The following is a 20341-nucleotide window of genomic DNA, read 5'->3' on the forward strand; positions in this document are numbered from 1 at the left end:
TTAATCAGAGCAGCACACCTCAGGAGAATTGGGAACAACACAATGATGAACGCCCTGCAGCAGAGCCTGGCACATATTTGCTCCATCAACACCAAACATGCAAATAACTGACACGAGCCATCAACACAGAAGAACCAATAGTCTCTCTTGTTTTCTGCAGGCAATCCCATGACAATCAGATCAATAGATACAAACTGTCCGACAGTATTAAGACCACTTGGAGGTCTCCGGAAGCATTAGGCAACACATTATTGCGAGGGAGAGGTATGTGTGCTGTGAGATGGACGGTGTTGAGTTTTAATGTCAGCAGTTAACAACAATAAATTATCGGCCCGTAAAAACAGGAAGTACACCTGACATGAATTCATATTTCTGCCTCATTAAATGTTCTTGCACGATTTCAATTTTTCTTGTAGATTGAGATCAGTTTGGAGCAGCGCAGAGAAGCATTTAGATTGACATTGAAAGGGACATGGATCCCTATGAATATGATTATGAGAATTATCATGCTTTGCGGTGAGGACTGTTTCCGAGATTGGCATTAGGTCTATTTAGATCCGAGATTATCGTATTGATCTGAGTGTGACCCCCCCCCTTTGGGTATGTTGTTGTGAACAATGATCTCATTTATGACATCGTAGACATGCAGACAATCCTCAGAGCATGCGATGAAACGTCTCTCGCCAGGCAGTGTCTCCAGTGTCCGTGCAGTGGAAGAGGATCAGTTCATTCCTGCAGCGTGGATCCAGGCAGCTCGTTGGTCAGCGTGTGCCAGCGCTCCACCTTCTGGCCCTTGTTCTTCAGACAGTCTATCCAGTGCTGCATAGTTTCTCCTTGTGAGTGACACCCCAGGGACACGCCGCCTTAACCAGGGCAGAGACAGAAAAGAAAGTCAATGTGACTCGAGAGGAAAGTGCATGTTTGATAAACAAACGGGGAGAATTTGACTCCAAGGGGTGGATTGATGTTGTAGTGAGGAACTGAAAATGTGTCAAACAGCCCGCGAGTTTAAAAAACAAACAAAATAATTGCATGTTATTACTTTTGATGTCAAATAGGTTGGAGTGGGCGTAATTAGCTGTAGCTTCAACACCTTTTTGGCCTGTTGAAAATCTTCTACTTTGTCTTATTGTTTTGTTTTCTACTGTAGGCCGAATGTTTTATTAGCAGAAATAGTTTTTTGTCATTACCGACGGACAGAAATACATTTTAATTCAAAAAGAAAATCGAGGCCGATATGAGATATGAATAAATATGGTTTAAATATGAATCACGTTAAATAACGTAAGAAAAGCTGGCCGATTTCAAACTGGATTTGTTTAAGAGGAAAACAACATCTGAAACTGTTGAGAGACAGACGTTGGTTTGTCTTTTGATAGTTTGTTAAAAATGGAAAAAATACCTAACTTTATTTTGTCTACTGTAAGAAACTAAAATCTAGACTTTACAAGATCCCGGAAAAAAATAGAGGTGGAAAAGTTATTATATGTTATAAGTCAGAGAGAGAAACTGGTGTAAATGTAATCACTCACTCCAACTCGTATCGAGCAAGTGTAGTATAAAGCTGACTTTCAGCCGAAATGTCACTGACACCCGTTTGGCAACTAAACCCTGCAAATTACACAGAGTGCTGCAGAGAATAGAGAGCAGCTCAGAGTATCTTTGGTAACATCTGCCATGGGTACATTATTAGACTGCTAATGGGGTAGCCAAATGGCAATCCAAATATACAACAGCAGGAAATGATTAGCTGCCTATGATGTCACCTATGAAGTCATTGGACTTTCCCAGGTCGTAGTCCCACACTGTGACCTCCAGCGTCTTGGTGGCTAACTCTGAGAATGTAATTTCATAGAAGAACTCCTGGGTGAGAACAGAGAGGGGAGGGGTGAGAGCAAAGGTCAGAAGATCACGGCTAACACCCATCTTTCTCTTCCGCTATAAACTCTAAAATACAAAATAACAACAGCTAAGCATGTGCAAGCACCAATTGGCTGTCTTACATATATGTTGCGGAGAATTTGCATGCGGTGTAGTGTCTCTGAGGACTGTAAAAATATAAATTAGCTCTTTACATTCAACTAAATGTGCTCCTCCCTTCCACAGTTATGCACATACACAAACATGGATGTCTACCTCATTAAACTCCGGGTTGAGAGTCTTTTTTATCACCGCTGTTTTGTGCTTGGATTTCTTCTGGACATCTGGCTTGAGGTACCTGAGAGAGAGAGAGAGAGAGAGAGAGGGAGAGAGAGAGAGAGAGAGAGAGGAATATCATACCATCATATACGAGTTTGGTCATCAACTTTCACAGGTCAAAGCACGGCTGAAATGAAGAGTAATAAGGGTGACTGCACCAGGGATAACTGTCAGAATAAGTTCACGCAGTTGAAAACTGTGCCGAACTTCGTCATTTGTGAACAACACAACGATGCAGGTAAAAACAAGGAGGTTGTATTTGCCTTGATGCACCACCAGACCAAATCAAACACACCTCCACCCAGAAAATGGATTTCTCCTTTCACTGAGGAACTTTTACCTTTTTTATGAGTGAGAGGATTTTCACAAAGCTCAGGTGTCTCGTTCCGACACATGAGCACAACGCACTTGTACAGATGAGAACTCTCTTTTTCCTCTGACACGTGTGATTTTGGCCGTTGTGGAGTTTCTACTGTTTCCATCTCTGTGTTGTCTGCTTGGTGATTGACTGGTGGATTCTGTCAGAGGTGTAGGGTTATTTTATTTGTGTCAGGATTAATGATGATTCATGATTCAACAGCCTGAAGGATTTTTATTGTTTTGCACCAGCCGTGCTGTTATTTAATTGCATTGTCTGAGTGTTGTCCTTTTTTCTGGTTAATTCTACTGAGGACCGAGGAAGGGCCGAAGATAATTGATTATCTGTATAAACAGGCCGCAAAGTGCAAATTGCTGAGGGACATGTCTTGCTTGGTAAATATGAAGCTACAGCCAGCTGTCTATTAGCTTAGCTTAGCACAAAGACTGGAAACCAGGGGAAACAACTAGCCTGGCTCTGTAGAAATGTTTTGAATCACAGCTTAAGATTTTCATTCGGGATATTTAGTGTTGGAAGGTGGATTTTGTTACCTTTGGACAGAGCCATGCTAGCTGTTACCCTCCGAATCCAGTCTTTGCGCTAAGCTAAGCAGCTGTAGCTTTGTATTTGCTGTATAGACATGACAGTGGTATTCATCATCTCATCTAACTCTCAGCTGGAAAGTGAATACCAGTGAGCACATTTCCCAAAATGTCGACCTCTTTAATATATTATTTGTGAAACTAGCCATATGTGAGTGCGAGGACTTATCACCAACAAACACAGCACAGATTGAAAAAGCTCAGCATCCCTTTGCAAGGTGTCATTAAATTCTCCGGATATTTTTAAGCCAGCTGGAAGGAGCGTGGAGAAATCTCTATTCACATTTGCTTTCCACCCACCACCCACAGCTCGGAGAGCGTATGTTCCCACACGCTCTCAGACACAACAAAGCATCTGGGAGAAGAGCTCCCGCCAAAGGGCAAAGATGCGAGCACGCATCCAAAATGAAACAAGGTGCGTGGTGTACAAATGTGGATGTGTGAGGGATGTATGCGTAGGTTTGGTGGATGTAAAGACATAGGGAGCGTTAAAGGCATGACGGGAAAGGAGAAGGTGATTGGCGTGTATGCTAAAGTGAGGCAAGCGTGCCAAGCATATATATAGCATATATATGTGTGTGTGTGTGTGTGTGTGTGTGTGATGATAGGTTGTTTAGTGTTTTACTCATTCCAGACACAAGCTCAAAGCCAGAACCAACACTCAGGAGAACAACCAGTTAAACATAAGCTCATTTATCCGACTTATGTCAGGGTGCATCATTCAACCCGGACCTTCCTGCCCTCTACGCGCACACACACACACACACACACACACACACACACACACACACACACACACACACACACACACACACACACACACACACACACACACACACACACACACACACACACACACACACACACAGTTTTGCCTTTCTTTCATCAATGAGTAATTCATCTCCAAAGACCCTCTATGACAACCGCAATAACACTCTCCTCCGTGATGCAGTACGCCCTTAACACTAGATCGTGTCGCTGCTGTTCAATCCATTTTGAACGCTGTCAATACACACACACACACTGTTACCATTATCTTGGTGAGTGATATATTTCACAATGGCTTCCACTAAGTGCGTAACTCAAGCCATTAATCACTCAACAGGTGATTCATGGGGTCAATATGAGTCAGCGGCCAGTTAAGACCAAACACCGGTAATGCGGTGGGGCGGGAGATTGCCACTGGATAGGTCATGTGAAAATTGTTCTGCAATGAGGATTGTGAAATGTCAATCCATCAGTCTAAGTTGCGTAATCATAATTTAATCACTCGGGCGGCAACATTACTCCATTTTATGGAATGGAATACACCATAGCATTCAGTTAGTGGTTTGATGTCATCCTTACGTTTTAACATAGGGGTCTGAGTAGCCGTTGACGTCCATGGCTGCCAGGTGGGCGCAGCGTTTGACACCCACGCACAGCCCGCCACGAGCCCTCTCCTTGGCCTCGCCCTTGGCCTCGCCCTTCACATCGCCGTCACTGGCCGGGGGGAAGTACTGCAGGCAGAGCAGCAAACGGCCTCTCTCCTCCAGACTTCTCTGCTGCTCAGTCTCCCACTGAGGAGAGAAAGAGGGGACACAAGAGAAAAATATATATTAAGGATGCGTAAGCTGCATTTGTAGCTGCTACATTAGTGACTTAAGATTCAGAGATAAAAGGAGGACTCTTGTTTAGAAAAATATGAGTTTTGTGTCATGAACTACTGATCAAATTGCAACGTTATTCAAGTTATTTAAAGCTGCTGTGATCGATATTTTTACATCACTAAGTGTAATGTAAACCTGCTCAGCACCAAACAGCAGACGGACAAAGTAGCAACTGGTGAACATCGTGGAGCGAACAGTTGGAGAGTCCGATATTTCCCTCAGGAGTTGGTCAAAAGCAAAACATTTGTAAAAGGAGAGTGAATGTTGGACTTGTTGACTCAAAAACGACGAAAATGTATGCTGGTGTTGCTCTGTGTCTGTCAGAGGTGTAAATAAGCCACAGCTGTTTGCAATCGTGCTTGAACTATCATCTCGATGAGATGATGTCAGTTTTGTGTGGCCCAAAAAAAAAAAAAATCAATTGATGAATTAAACATGACAGAAGATGAAAGAAAGCGAGGAAGCAGCAACAGAGGGTGAAGAAGGGAAGATGTTCTCACAGGGCTGTGACTCACCCTCATGGCCAACAGCACCAATACATGTCTGTTATTTATAGGAAAGACTCGCAGTTTGTTTTTTTATCACTGCAGGTGCACTTTTTCTGTTTCACAACAGAACATGCAAAAATGCTCTGTTACATTGGCTGTAATGTAATTTTAAATGAAAATGGGTTCCATCACTAAATATCTCTCCTCTCCTATATCTCTTTCCATCTCTCATTCAGTCTTATCTGCAGCCGAGAGGTGGACACAGCCAGGTCGATCAATATGCCACACGCCTCACACTCCTCCATGCTCCTCCCTCCCTTTCTCTAATCCTCTCAACAGCTTGCCCCCTTCTTGTTTCCCCTACATCTCTCTTCCCTATGTTGTTTTCCCCCCGTCTCTTTATCTGTGTTTTTCTTAGGGAATCATCCATTCTGCCAACAGCCAGTCCGCCATCTGCCGTGACCGAGACACTTTAAAACTTGCAATTAGTGAGGATCATTTGTACCAGGTATCTGGTGAAAGAAGAGCTCAGACCTTCACAGATCGATAGAGAGCAACTCATTAGGGAGGTGAAAATAAACAGGAGCCAGCCGCACACTGTGACAGACAGATGGGAAAGAGATGTATTCGTGGGTGGGTGAGAGAACTGGGAAGACGATCGCATTTAACAACCTTGACTGTGAACACAGAATAAAAACAAAACTCACTAAAGTCATTTTTTTAAACCAATTTAGACATGCATATTTAGAGCTTAATTCTACCAACAATATGAAGGTAAAATTTAAAAACAAGCTACGTGGCACAACACTGCAGCAAAATAAAAAAATGTAAATATAGCAGATAAAGGTATAAAATACAGAACACAGAAGCAGCAGTTTTAGTTATCTTCTTGTAGTTAAAGGACTACACCCGTCCTCTGGTTTGGTCCCTTCGTTAATTTGATTAAATGTGATGAGAGGCTCTAAAAAACGGAGAAACTAAGAACTTGTAACTGCTCTGTAATTAGGGTTAGGTAATTAGCTCACAACAGTAAATGAATGCTGCCTTATTAGATTACATGATAATGTCTTCAGGCAGGAAATCTCTATTCACAGCAGAACAACATATGGCAATGGTTTTAGAACAGTTAGCTGTGATCTCAAGTTGTGGTAAATGGTTTAACTTTAATGGCACTAATATAAACACAGTTATTGGTATAATTAAACTACATTCCATTTACTGTTTAGTTTATGAAATGTCGGAAAATAGTGAAAAATGTCCAGCGGCAAAACCTCAAGCTAGAATCGATTGACTTTGCTAATTAACTGATGAATTAATTATTTGTTTCAGCACTTTTTAAAATAATATATTGTTATATATTTTATATATATATAAAATTGCTTTGATCATTCTTAAATGAAGACGGATATTTTGTTTCCAGACGAATATCAAGGTAATCGAATAAAAACTGATCGCCACCTTGAAATATTACCCGGTTCATTCTCATAATTTTAGGATAATGCTTTGAGTCACACAGTCTCATATTGGTTTCGGTGTGTAGTCCTTTAAGACAGGAGGACAGATGGACTCTAAAGGACAGACAGACAGAAGGAGGGTCACGTTGAGCAAAAGAAGAGTCATCATGTGGTCACCTCTCTCAGGTAGCAGGAGATTCCTCTCAATGCTGTGCTCATCGCAGTCGGTGAAGGCAGCTGGAGGCAAAAAGGAGAGAAAGAGATACTTGATAAGGGGATATGACTGACAGAAAAGCTGTACAAGCCGGCTAAAGGGATGAACAGAAAGGCATAGACGCATCAGGTTGAGGGTGATGCCACTTTGAAAATGACATGCGTGACACAGCGCCTGGTTCGCAGGATGACAGAGGGGCTTTAACGTTTGATCGCAGAGTGGCCACCGGCCTCAGAGGGACAATCTAATACCAGCAGCCCTTTCTAACTCATCGAGAACAAGCAGCCAGCCTTTTCACACACTCATGCCCCCCCCCCCCCGCTCTCCACTGCTTTTATTTTTTTAAGCCATTTGTTTCTCATCTCTCTCACTTGTGCTCTGTCCATTTATGCTCCCCCTCTCCCCCTCTCCCCCTCTCCCCCCTCTCCCTTTATTCTCCCAATCTCTATGTACCCTTTTCCCACGCATGACCCAGCTGACATTTAGCCTGAACAAAAAGCTGTTTGTGAGCCATAAGAATGATACTCTGTCCTGTGCTTACCTCATATTTGTTATTCTCAGTAGGCCAGCTTGCAAAATATACTTTGGCCAAAAGAATATGGATACCGTACTTTGGGTAGTTTTAGACAGTTTTTCTTGCTTATGGTCCTTTTAGTTCCAATGAAGAGACATCTCTATGCTTCACATCATCCAATGATACTTTAGTCAAGAGTTTGTGCACAAAGCCAGGTAAATACTGGCCTGCACAGAGCCCTGACCTCGGCATCATCCAACACCTTTTGGATGGTTTGAATGACCTTATCGCTCAACATTATAGCCGACCTCACGATTGCTGTAGTGGCTGAATGTGAACAAATCCCTGCATGTTATGGCAGCAGATCAATGCCCATGGTGCATTCATCTGCATCGGTATATTCCTTTCATACAACACCAATAAACACACAAGCAATCTTTGCTTCAAATATTTAAGATTGTTTGTGTAGCAGGAGAATCTATTTATTTGCTGTTTACTGTCAAATAACAGTATTTAGGAAGCGTTTGTTTGGCCCTTTAGCTAACGATGCTACAGAGAGTGTACAGACACGCTTGGTATTTTATTTGTTATGAGACACAGGTGTGTGTGCGCCTCATCGGTCTACCAAATATCGACATTTAAACGTTGGCATATAAACAATTTCTTGCCTTCCCCCTTCACTATATTTCCATCCCCCTCTGTCCTTTTTCTTCTTTTAAAATGTGAGGTTATGAGTCAGACAGGAAGCTTAATATATTGAATATTACAGTTCCCTCAAGTCATTTATCTCCCTCATAAACTCTAATTTCCCTCGTTCCTTCCTTGAAGCATTTCTTTCCTATCATGCCATTTATTCTTTCTGCACTCCCTCTTCTTCTCACAGGGGGTGGATGCTCCAGACAGATGTTGAAGTGTTTAGTCTGGTCAAGCTTCACACGACGCAGGGCCACCCGCGACTCCCCGATGAACTCGTTATGTGTCAGCTTGTCTTCGTCGCACACAGACACCCTGGGGGTGAGAGACAGAGGAAGGAGGGGAGGGGTCAGGATGAGAAATAGCAAGAGACAAAGATAGGGTGGTGGGGAATACGATTTAAAGACGCTAATTATTGAGACAGATGTGCGGGTGTGAGACAGAGTGGTGGAATTAGTTATGCCAATGCTGTGGCAACATTATGAGCGAAGGTACTTGTTGACATAGCTCTGATCTACACGTATAAATCCAGAATCTGTAAAAGCACATTGTACAACAAGTAATTACCATTTTCCCTCACCTGTGAAATTAGACAGTGTAAAAGTGCATTAAGTCGATTCATATTCATAAGGCTGGCAAATATTTACACCTGCCATAATGTCACCCGAAATGCATAATTGGGTGAGAGCAGCAGAGAGAATGAAAGAGATGGAGGGAGGCTGTGTGCGTGAAATAAAAAGCCGGGGATGGAGTGATGTGGATGAGAGAGGGAGGATTTGTTTAAATCTGTGTGATTGTGTGTGTGTGTGTGGACTCATTTATGCCTGCAAATGTGCATGTCTATACTGTAGGCAGAAGTGGAAAATCACTGTGCTCGGCTAACTGACATTCAAAGTGATTGCCATTTTCTGTGCTTTATGTAAATGTGAATCAAAGACATGCAATGAGAGGAAGAAAACTAAGAATGCAATCTTTCAGAGAAGTGCTGATATGAACTTGTAACTTCTTTTCTCTCGGTGTTGTTCAACTTCTAACTAAACATTGCAGTCACCTGCTGCCTTCAGGTTCCGGTAATACAAAAAACGGTCATGCATAAATCAAGAAGGTGCAAGAGGCCGGTTGCCTTGGGACACCAGATATTTTCTGACATCCACAGAGTCGAGTATTTCTGAGCTATTCACAATCGGATAGCAGCAAAAATGAGGACAAAATGAAAATGGGGGGGCTAAAGAAAAAGAGAGAAAGGGCTAAAAAAATAATAAAGAGAGATGAAGACGGTCTTAGCTGAGAGGTGAAAGCTAGCAGCAGGTTACATACACATTTAGCATAAAACTTTACATAAAAATTTGTATTTTTTATCACTCATTGCTTTTATTAATTTGTTCTTGACAGGAATAAACTTCCACAGACTCTTGTCCTTATTGTGCAACATCTTGTTGGCCCATAGCCTTCAGTCAGTTGTGAATTATGTTGAAAGATATCAAAAGGATTGTGAATCATGACTTCCTCTCATCATAAGGCAATATAATACACAATTGCATCGATTTGAAAATTGTACTTTCTGGAACTGCTTCTGATCTGTCTGACACTGCGGTTTGTTGTAGCTGCTGGTTCAAAGTTGGATGCAGAAACAACAATAGAGCTTTTTCTGGGATGGATTTCTTCCTGTTTTAGAAGTGTTGAAATTCAGTAAGAAATTGCAAGTCTGCAGAAAATCCTCCTGTTTAACCTACTGGAAAATAGCCTAGCTTTTTGCTACTGCTCTATGATAAGAAAGATTAAAAAAATGCAAAAATAGCTACAGCCGCTGTTTATTAAACTTTTAGTGTGTCAACTCTTTTCACTGTCAAATATATGTGGATGTAAAAAAAGTGATGAAACTGTTACTTTGTAGACGTTAACATGTTTCGATAGGTTAAACTTCCTGTCTGCTGATCTTTGAAGGCAACTGCAGTGTCGTAGGCCTGTTGTAGGGCCAGTTTCTCTAATTTCCCCCGAGAGATCAATCGTCGATCCCATTTAAATCTCACTCCCACATGCGCCGTGACAAAGTTTTAGTCACAGACAGAGACAATTTGCAGCTTTCATCACCTCTGGCAGGGGGTCAATGAAAATTAAAACACCCCGTGGTGCTTAGTCTGACCTCAATCTGTCACTGCAACTTGGAAAGAGAGAAAAGCAGGGAGACCGACGGAAAGAGAGACAAAGAGAGAGGGATGGTTTGTAAGGAGTGAGGGGAGATCTTTTCTGATCTGAATGGACAGGGGAGATGTGCAGATGGGGAGGAATGAAGAAGGTGAGGTGACAGAGGGGGATGAAAGGGATCAATGGAAATAGAAGGGGAGGTAGGATAAAGGCCTAAAAAACCGAGAGTAAAAGACTCTGCGATTGAGATGGATGATAAGAAATCCTTTGTAAGCCAGAGTCAGTCCTCTGATGGGCAAGACAGGGCCGAGAGGCAGGACGTGAAGGAGACAGAAATAGACATTAAGCAAACATTTACCGGAGTGTTTTGCGGTACATGTCTTCCTCTGTGATTCCACAGTAGGTGAGCGTCTCGTTCCATGCAGGGTTCAGCGTGTTGCGAACGGTCTTGGTTTTCAGTTTATTGGCCTGTGCGTCACAGCAGAGGGGAGAGGGAAACAATCATCTCAGAACTGCAGACAGCAAACAACGTGCAACAGGACGTTCTTGCAGGATACAAGGTCATTTTGTTTTATAGCTGATTTACTGTTCTGCACTTGCACTTTTACAACACAGCTCAAAATTATATTTACACTAAGTGTGCACTCAGACACATTTTTGAAAAAAATGCAGGGACAAAACCCAGTTCTGATAATAACAGCAGACCTTGCAGGCTCCCGGCAGCAGGTGCAGCTTGACATAAGGATCAGCCAAACCATTGAAATCCATCGGTTTCAGACCCTAAAAAAGACAGAGAGAAGATATGAGGGAGGGGATATGAAATAATAGGTGGAGAACATTTGTGCAAGCTGCCAACACCAGTAATACACGATGAAACAACTACCAGACTGAGAGGTGAGGAGTTCATTTGAAAAGTGAATCCAAAGCACGGCGGTAGCGAGGAGGTCTGAGAGTTTTAATTTGACGAACAGTTTCAGTTGACAGGTAAGCCACACAGTGTAGAGGCCGTAGCCCACTGGCCATTTTGAAAACCATCTAAAAATGAAGGATGAAAACTGAAATTCTCTGCTACACACTAATTAGAAGAGAGGGCTGTCACCGTAACAGATTTCAAATACAGGATCTTTGTGGCGAAAATAATTCACAATAACGATTTTTATAGAACTTTTGAAAAAAGTAAAAATGATAAGTCAAATTCATCTTTAACATCGTGTGTTTTTGCAAATTAATTCAAAATACAAGTGTAGGGAGGTAGAGGGAGAGTCTGTAACCATATGAAATGATTTAAGAGGCTTATTTACATGATATCATATGGGTATTATTAACATATCAATATTTCATTTTTTAAATATCACTGTATCGTCAATACCGGTGTACATTCCTATCAGTAGATGTAATACATTAACCTGCAGTCTGTGTAACTTTAGACCTTTAATTTCTCAGTTGCATGCTGTCGGCTTTGAGTTTGTTGTTGTCATTTATTAAATGTAGTTGAAATGAAGTTAATTTAATCAATTGAACAATCTACTGGTTGAAGAATAGGTAGAGTTTCAGTCAACCAAGATTTTATTTTGGTTGACTACAGAAAAAGGACTGAACAGCTTTTTTGTGTCACCGATTGAGCACACGAACATGGACATGTTCAGAGGATTCAGAGGACATGTTGTTTACCTTTGCTCTCAGGACTGTGCAGTGTAAGGAGCTGGTGGCTCTCTCATACAGTAGGTCAAACTGTAACGTCCCCAAGGCGGCTGGAAGACAGTTGATTGAAATAGTTCAGTTACTTTGGTAATTGCTTTTCAGCTGATGACTTTGTTACCTTGTATAGAAAATGATGGCAGGAAGAAATGCAGACACTCAGAAATACACTCGTGAAATCACATTAAAACATTCTGCAAAAAGACTTTAGGTCCTGATGAGACAGAGCACGTTTAAGCAGCCTGAGGCGGCCTTTTGTAATTGTTTTCGTGAGTGTTTTGCAAGCTGCTTTTACGTTGCTGAGCACCTTGCATCTTTCCGCTCAATGCATTTTGGCGCCCTGAATGCCTGGAGTTGGAAAAAAAAGTCAGAATGGAAAACGATCGACGTCATTTGCGTCTTTTTCTCTTTTTGGTGACTTTTGCTGAATGTTATATGACTTTACCAACCGGAAAACAGCCTGGAGGTAAATTTGTGCATTTTGGAATGTTTTTTTCATCAATTCAAACCGTATCATTAACTATTGGGTCGCATGAGGTTCGTGGTTTTTGTTTGCTAACGTTAGCACTCGTTCTGCGGTTGCCTAACGACAATAATAAAAATAGCAAACTGCAAAAAAGGCTCCGTCTGATCTCCAACAAAATGGCAGTGTTTTCCACCTGCAAAGCGCACTCTGTCTTACTCGAAGAAAACTAATGAGTGTGATTCGCGAAATGTCGACCTATTCTTGCAGGACTCATTTTACATGGTTCTCCTTTTACAACAAATGAAATATAATCAATTCCAATCAGCTGTTGAAACAACTCAATGGCTGCTAGCTGCACTTGATAAACTCTCAAAGTCTCTGCTTTAGTTGTCTCTTATGAAATCAATGTGCTGTGTGAGAATTGAAAGCTTGACAGGCGTAGCAATTTTAGCGAAGGGTCAATTTAGATGTTTTTTAAATTACTCCCGGCTTTTTGTCCCAAATCCACCTCTGTGTTGAGTTAATGTCTATTCTTGGGCTCAAGCAGCTTCAGTGAAACCATGTTGTGACTTTCAGGTGACTCACTGTTATCATCGCTGTCACAGCTGTCGATCTCAATGGAGGTGTCCATGCTGCTCATGGCTGACAGTGAGCCCCCTCCGCCCGCCGCCCCCGGTAACAGCGGTGACAATAGGTTGCTGCTCCCTCCTCCTCCTCCGGCGGCGCCGGGGCCGAGGGCGGTGGGAGCTGCCACCCGATTGGGCGAAAGTGGATCGGAGAAGGAGGAAGTGGGCGACAGGCGAGGGAAGTAGGCAGAGATTTGGCTGATGGGGCGGATTGGGCCGGGGCATACGTCGATGGCCATGTGCTCCTGGATGGAGATGGCGAAACGTTTTCCTTTTCGCACAGTCATAGTGCTACAGGGAAAGAGACGGATAGATTCAGGAAGAGTTGAATTGCACTTTTCAGCAGTGGCGGGCCGTGCATTTTATACCTGGGCCTTCTGTGCTGTCCTACTGAGCTACGGTTGTTTGTTTCTATTGGTGTAATAACACACGTATTCGTATTAAACCGTTCGGTACGAGGCTTACGAACCGAACAATACGTTTGAATAATAGTGCGTTTGGAAAATGCAGAAGCTTAAATTGTGGGAAATATAATGTTTTCGGTGGACTGCGCTCACGTAACAGACAATGTGTGACCTTTTGAACCCGGAACAATAACAAAAAGCAGCTGGGGCCGGCCGGCGTTCGGGGTTCGGCGTTCGCCAGCCGGCTTTGCTATGGCGTCCTCAGTTTAGCATTGCATAGCATAGAGAAATAGGGGCTGAATCTTTATTATTGTTAAATTATAAAACAGCTATAACTTTGTGTTTCTGTTTAGGCCAGCAGAGAAGGCTTAGCTGGCCCCGACGGCCCACCACTGCTTTTCAGCAATACAATAACTGGAATTTCCGAATGCATCCGAAGCGAGAGCCAAGCCACCGATCTGCAAACATGAGCTGTTGTTCTTAATTTCACTTCTGCTATTCCAAGCGAAACAAAGAAGGCTTAGTAAGATGGTTGGTGATGAATAACATCCTGTGTCTGGCCATCACTGAGATGTAATCACATCTAATCGGAGTTTTTCATTTGCCAAGAAGAAGCTCTTCTGATAGGAAGCGTTTATCTCAAACGGCTCTTGCACTGAAACCTCTTCCAACATAATTAGATCTCTTAAAAAGAAAGACAACCCTCATAAGATGACAAAATACGGCAGAGGATGTGTACACATTTGCATTTCAATTGAAGACATCTGAATAACCTCAAGCCTATCAGGGAGGAGAATGAATAACGGACAATAAGGGTCTCTCCTGAATCCTAATCATCCTCAATGAAAATGAGCCACTCCGGCACACATGTCTTCCTAAGTGCTTAACAATCTTCTCCAGACAGGCAGGTAATTACAGGATGAAGTCTTTACAGGCTGGAGCGCTCTTCAGTGTACTCGGATGGAGGGAAGAGTCCTGGTGATTATATAAAGTTGTGGCAGCAGGGAGTGGAGTTGACCACAAGGCTGATGTGTCTGCTCTCTTCCTGAAATAAAAAGAGGGGGGTGGATTGCAAATATCTCACAGCTTTCGTTTTCTAAAGACAGCAGGCCCTGAGGGGGCGTTCTGTCCTCAATACTGAACAACCCCCCCTCCCCCTTCTGCTCTCTCTGCATTAATCGATTTTAAACTGAGAAGTCAGTATTTGCACTCTATGTATTTGCACTTCCTCTGAGTTGTCTGTATCGACGCCGACACACTACATGGCATTGCTGTACTGATCTCATTGCACTACTGCCTGTCTTCTAACAGGGTATTTCACTGGGAGGAATCTCTGACAGAAGTCTGTCAGTTCTCAAAACTATGTTTAGTCAACAAAACAAGAGAACATGCACGAGACAGACGGTTTTTTCCTGTAAATATGGCAGTCATCATGAAGCGAGCGATCAAAGTTGTTTGTGCGCTGATCCAAGGAAGGGAAATAATGAATTGTTTGTTCTGCAAAGAGAATAATGAACGCAGGTAGCCGCCTGTTTGTGTTGTAGCTCGACAACGACATGTTCGTGCTTTGTTTTTATTTCAAATAATTAAAAAGCTTACATGCAAATTGATTCTGATAGAAAGTATGTGCTCATAGCCATGCTTGCTGATGTTCTGTTGTTGGCATTATGACTACTCCCCATGATAATTCTTCGCCCCGTATGTTACGCTCTTGTTGGCTTTCGGTCTTTGCTCTCATTGACCACAACAAAACGATTTTCCCGCGACACGATTTGGACTCTCAGATCGGTCCAGATATTTAATATGCTAGATATCTCTCCAGCGTCTGCAACGCATCAGCGCATCGTCCAGATTGTGGCTTTGAAAATTCACACAAAGCTCATCGGAGGAGGCGCAGATTTGCCTCTGATCCGGGGCATTTGTTGCCGATCTCCAAAAATCCCTTTGACATTGGAAAATCAGGGTGAGACTCTGTAGCTCGCTACGAGTAGATTGTCTGTGAAGTTGAGAAACGAAACCTCAAAATGAGGAGAATCTCAGGACACCGAGAGGGACGAATGAAGAAATCATTTGGAAGTTAGTGGTCATGTTGACCTAATTCTGGTGAATAAAATGAATGCCACCAACAGAAGTAAGTAGAGAATATGTTAATAGTTCAACATACACTTATTCGCTCTCTTGCAGAGAGTGAGATGAGAAGATTGATACATCATGTCTGTACAGAGAGACAGCTAATTAACCCCCATTTTAATTAGTGTGATTGAGAAATGTTGATAGGTGGATGTTCTTACCTTTGGACAGACCCAAGCTAGCTGTTTCCTGTCTTCATGCTAAGCTAACCAACTGCTGGCTGTAGCTTCATATTTATTATACAGACATGAGAGTGGTATTAAGAGTCTTTATTATTTACTTAATCTCCTCCTCATCTGCATAAGGGTTGTCAGAACTGTAAATATTCCTCATTATCCAGTTACTTCTGTTTGTGAGGTCAAAACCAGGAAACAGATTAATTCTAGACGCTTCAGTCGTGGCGATAAAGTCAATTTGGCAAATGGCGCCCTTGCAGTGAGTGGTTCTGATATTCCTGCCTCTGACTGTTGACCTTCAGCAGAATTACAGGCAGCGAGGGTCATTTGTCATGTTTGGTCCGGTGTCTCTGCTGTGAGCACAACGGTGGGTAATAAACACCACCGCTCATCCAGCTTTTTCTTGGCCGGGGATGAAACAAACTTCTGAAACACGCCGCAGTGTGCCAGCATGCAAACGTTCGACTTTGACAGGCCACTGCATCTGGAGTGCTGCATGATGATCTTTCCTTTTGAAAATCAACAGCAGATTCTCGTTACAACCACAGTTTTTCAGATAAACCAGCAACAGTAAACAGTAAACAGTAAAAGTAAATTCCAGTCTGGAGCAACAACATGGTTAATGGAATTAACCATGGAATAATCTTAAAGTAAGCAGGAGATTGCACAGCATTAAGAAGAGGGAGAAGGGAATGAAACTGCCTGTGTTGATAATGGTTGTGTCCAGAATTGATTAAAAGATGAATTAATTTGGATCAGTAGATAATGATTGTTCACATGAACAATATACTCTGTAATCCCACACACACACATACACACACATATATTCACAAAGGCATGCCATTAAACATCCGTGGATACACCTCTGTCAGATCATTAAACACACACACACACACACATCTTTCTCTATGCAGATGTTTTGTAGGCTTGTGAGCGAGTGTCTGTTGATATAATGTGCGCAGTCAGTCGTCTTCCAGTTCTAGCAGATGTGGCCATCAGCTGTAGCTGCCCGACCACCACCACCACCACCACCCGCACCACCACCCGCACAGCCGGGAGGCCTGGTGGCTTGCCGCTCGCGGGAAGCAGGAGTTTACGGAGCTTACGGGGAGCTCATGATTGATCGCTCTCATGTTGCCAGCTGGAATTTCTCTCTCATCCTCTCCTTTCATCATCATCATCTTGTTGCAAATAGCAAGGGACAGATTCCACCTCACGCTTCTCTCTCTTGTATGTGCTGAAGCTCGTTTACATACACGACTCTTAGCCTCCGAGCACACACTGGTTTCCCTATTTTACATAATTCCTATAAGCTACAATAAAATAATGGCCCAACTTGTCAGCTACACACAGTAGCCCAGTGGCTGCTAGTTATGCAACCACATAGTACAGCATCTCCCGCATGCCTCCCTTGTACATATATATATATATATATATATATATATGTAGGGGTGTTGTTTCCAGCTTCGAGAGAAGGAGGAATAAAGCTGGAAGCCGGCAGTCAGGAATATCTTTGTGCAACATGCGACCCCCCCCCCCCCCGCCTCTTTTAGCTCCTTCACTTTAAATTAGAGTCATGTCACAGGCATGACTCTAATCTCTAAACTCTCCCTCAACCCCCATCCTCTGTCTCATCTCCACCTCCATAATCCACCTTTTCTCTTCTCCTCCCCTCTATATCTCTGTCATAATCTCACCGTCAGACTTTCTTAGACCACTTAGTCCACCTGTAGGTATGTGAGGATCTTTCTCCCCCTCTCTCTTGGCTGGTTTTCTTCTTCTTCTCTTCTGTCCTACATACAATGGCCCCCTGCAGCGGGCACCGTTCACCTTTAAATAACAAGCTGCTGGCTGAAAGGCAGATGGGATGGCACACTGTAGCTGCTCATTAGAGCTCGACAGACAGCACATCAGCTACAGCTAACCACAGTGACAGTGAGCACTTGTCAATTCGAGCCAAATTATTTTCAGGCCGTTAGGGATGAGTAAACTTCAACGCCTGTGCGTGACAGTGTGTGTTGGAAGGTGTGAAGGGGCAGGTAAAAACAGACTGCCACATGTTGCACCTGTCTGCTGTGAGAGAACGATAAATACATGTGCCAATCTGATCTTTACAGCTTTAATTCTCTCATGCATAGTCAACAAGAAAACACATAAATAAACCAAACAGACATGTAAAGCAAGGATACAATGACTGTGATAGTGTGTGAGGGAGAAAGAAAGAAAACATTTTTTTTTTGAAGAAACATAAAGGTGGGAAACAAAACTGATTCAACCGGTCTGCATTTAGGAATAAAATAATCAAAACGCTGACTTACCTCACTGATGGCGCAAGTGTGAAACTCCTCATAAGAAAAGAGTGGATTCCAGCGCGGAGAGGAGAGGGAGACTAACTAACAGGTGGTGAAGAGAGGAGCAGAAACTAGAGAGGGAAGGAGGAGCGGGGAGAGAAAGGGAGAGAGTGAGCTCTACGTGTATCATTTGAAATTAAATGCATGAATACTTCAAGTTGATATGAAATGAGGCGCAGAGAGGGAGAGGACAGCGGCATGCTGCAGGAGGAAGAGGAGGAGGAGGAGGAAGGAGGGAGTCAAGAGGAGAGAGACAGTGGGGAGCTAATACTTGACATTCTGTTGTGCATGTGACGTTTCGTCTCACTCCCTCCTGCATCCCCACACACACACACACACACACACACACACACACACACACACACACACACACACACACACACACTTGTTTTTGTGACTTGGGAGGCTGGCAGTAATAACCATCTTGGAATGATGCGTGAACACTCCCAAGTCAGGGAAGTTTTCCTGTTCTAACCATTTTACCAGGTTTGCATGAATGCAGGATTAAACCTGTTGTCCTAAAAATATTTAGAAAACATAAATTTCCCGATATTTTAGGGCCAGTTGTGAGATCGATGTATTACTTGGTAAATAGCAGCATGTTGTCACAACAAAGCTGCCAGTTTTGGTGCCATTGTGTGCTGAGACTTAAGCCTGCGCTTACCGGCCGGAGATGCTGTCAAAAAGGCTGAGTGGATGATCAAGAAATAGGTCCATCCCAGTTCAATTAAGTATCGAGCGATCTCGTGTGACGTCACAGTTTTAGCTGTCGGCCATGTTGGAGTACACACAAAGCCACTGGCATGCACGGCTGAGTCGCATAAGCTATCGATCATGGTGAACTTTTGTGCTGTCTTTGGTTGTGGCAGCAGAGCTGATAGAGACAAGAAATCATTCTTTCGTTTGCCAGCGGTCATTACACATCAAGGAAATGACACGAAGGAGCTATCCAAGCGACGTCGCGAGAAATGGCTGTCACGCATCTCTCGAGATATAAAGGAATGGAATTTGGCGTACACTAGAGTATGTGCGGATCACTTTATAAGTGGTAAGTGATTTTATTAACAAATTAATTTGTGAACAGTATTTAATAAAGGAAATATAAATTAATCCGATAAGACTAATAAGATAAGAGTAATCTTCCGCCACCCTTGAAAGTGATTTAGTTGTCCAATGTTAACCTTACGTAAACCACAGCATGTTTGCCTTGACAGGGATCTTTCCCTGACCTTATCCATACAGCAGTTGCCATGCGAACATTTTGTAGAAAGCAATGTTAAAACATTGGCATTTAATAACATTCTGCAACTATCCAATATTGACGTCCTTGTCTAACAGTCGGGCAGTCAACAGCCGTTCAGGCATTTCACATTTGTCTTGTACGGATACAGAAAACTATTTTGGACAGAGCCAGACTAGCTGTCTCTCCCAGCTTCCAGTCTTTATGCTAAGCAAAGTTAATCACCTCCTCCTGAGTACCCACACATAATGTGAATGATGGTGAAGTACACACAGGCAGCATCTCTCATGCAGGCTTTGTATTATTTGTACGGGTATAAAAGACATCTAATTAAATTTCTCCATCTTTCTGTCCAGGTTAAATCCAAACTACACTGTGTCTAAATCTCTCTCTCGAACATACACAGACTCTTCAGTCTCAGTTCCTCCATATAATTAAGCTAATGGGTCTTGAGTCAGTGAAAGACAAGGGGAAACATGCTATTTCACCCCTTGCGTCTATTGAAGGGATACAATTGGTGTTCTCTCCATGTCTCTGTCTCTTTTTATCTGACTCCTGTCCTCTCTTTCAGTTTAGAGTCCACACTCTCTGAAACTCTCTCCGTCTCTCTCCGTCTATTGAAAGAGGAGCCAAGAAGCTGTCATGCGGCACAGGCTGTTGAATAGACTTACTGCTGCTTTTTTTTGTGATATCTTCAAAAAGTGCTTCATGTCTTTGTTGGTGGTGTTCTTCCTGTCTCTCTCTTATCTCATGCCCCCGCTCCAGCTCCCTCCTCTCTCTCTTACACACACACACACGCACACACACACACACACACACACACCGTCATGTATGTTCTAGTCCCATTAAATTGATGCCATGGCACATACATTAACATGGTAATATAATGCATGCGCCTCCAGAGAGGCATGCCTACTACTCCTTCATGCAAACA

At 42.9% G+C, this 20341-nt stretch overlaps 1 protein-coding gene across 1 annotated transcript; it reads right to left on the minus strand.

Annotated features, from left to right (window-relative positions):
• Nucleotides 1–726: 726 nt before the first annotated feature.
• LOC306794539 (double C2-like domain-containing protein alpha) lies at nucleotides 727–18166 on the minus strand (the record flags this gene model as incomplete). The annotated part of the gene is made up of 11 exons (XM_079292648.1): nucleotides 727–863; nucleotides 1767–1863; nucleotides 2137–2218; nucleotides 4507–4718; nucleotides 6928–6987; nucleotides 8360–8486; nucleotides 10675–10784; nucleotides 11022–11096; nucleotides 11988–12067; nucleotides 13066–13397; nucleotides 18135–18166. The coding sequence occupies 11 exons, from the start codon at nucleotides 18164–18166 to the stop codon at nucleotides 727–729; spliced, it is 1344 nt and encodes a 447-aa protein (XP_079148774.1).
• Between the last annotated feature and the right edge of the window lie 2175 nt (nucleotides 18167–20341).

This window comes from Melanostigma gelatinosum (assembly GCF_949748355.1).
Source record: "Melanostigma gelatinosum genome assembly, chromosome: 21".
NCBI classification, from domain to species: domain Eukaryota; kingdom Metazoa; phylum Chordata; class Actinopteri; order Perciformes; family Zoarcidae; genus Melanostigma; species Melanostigma gelatinosum.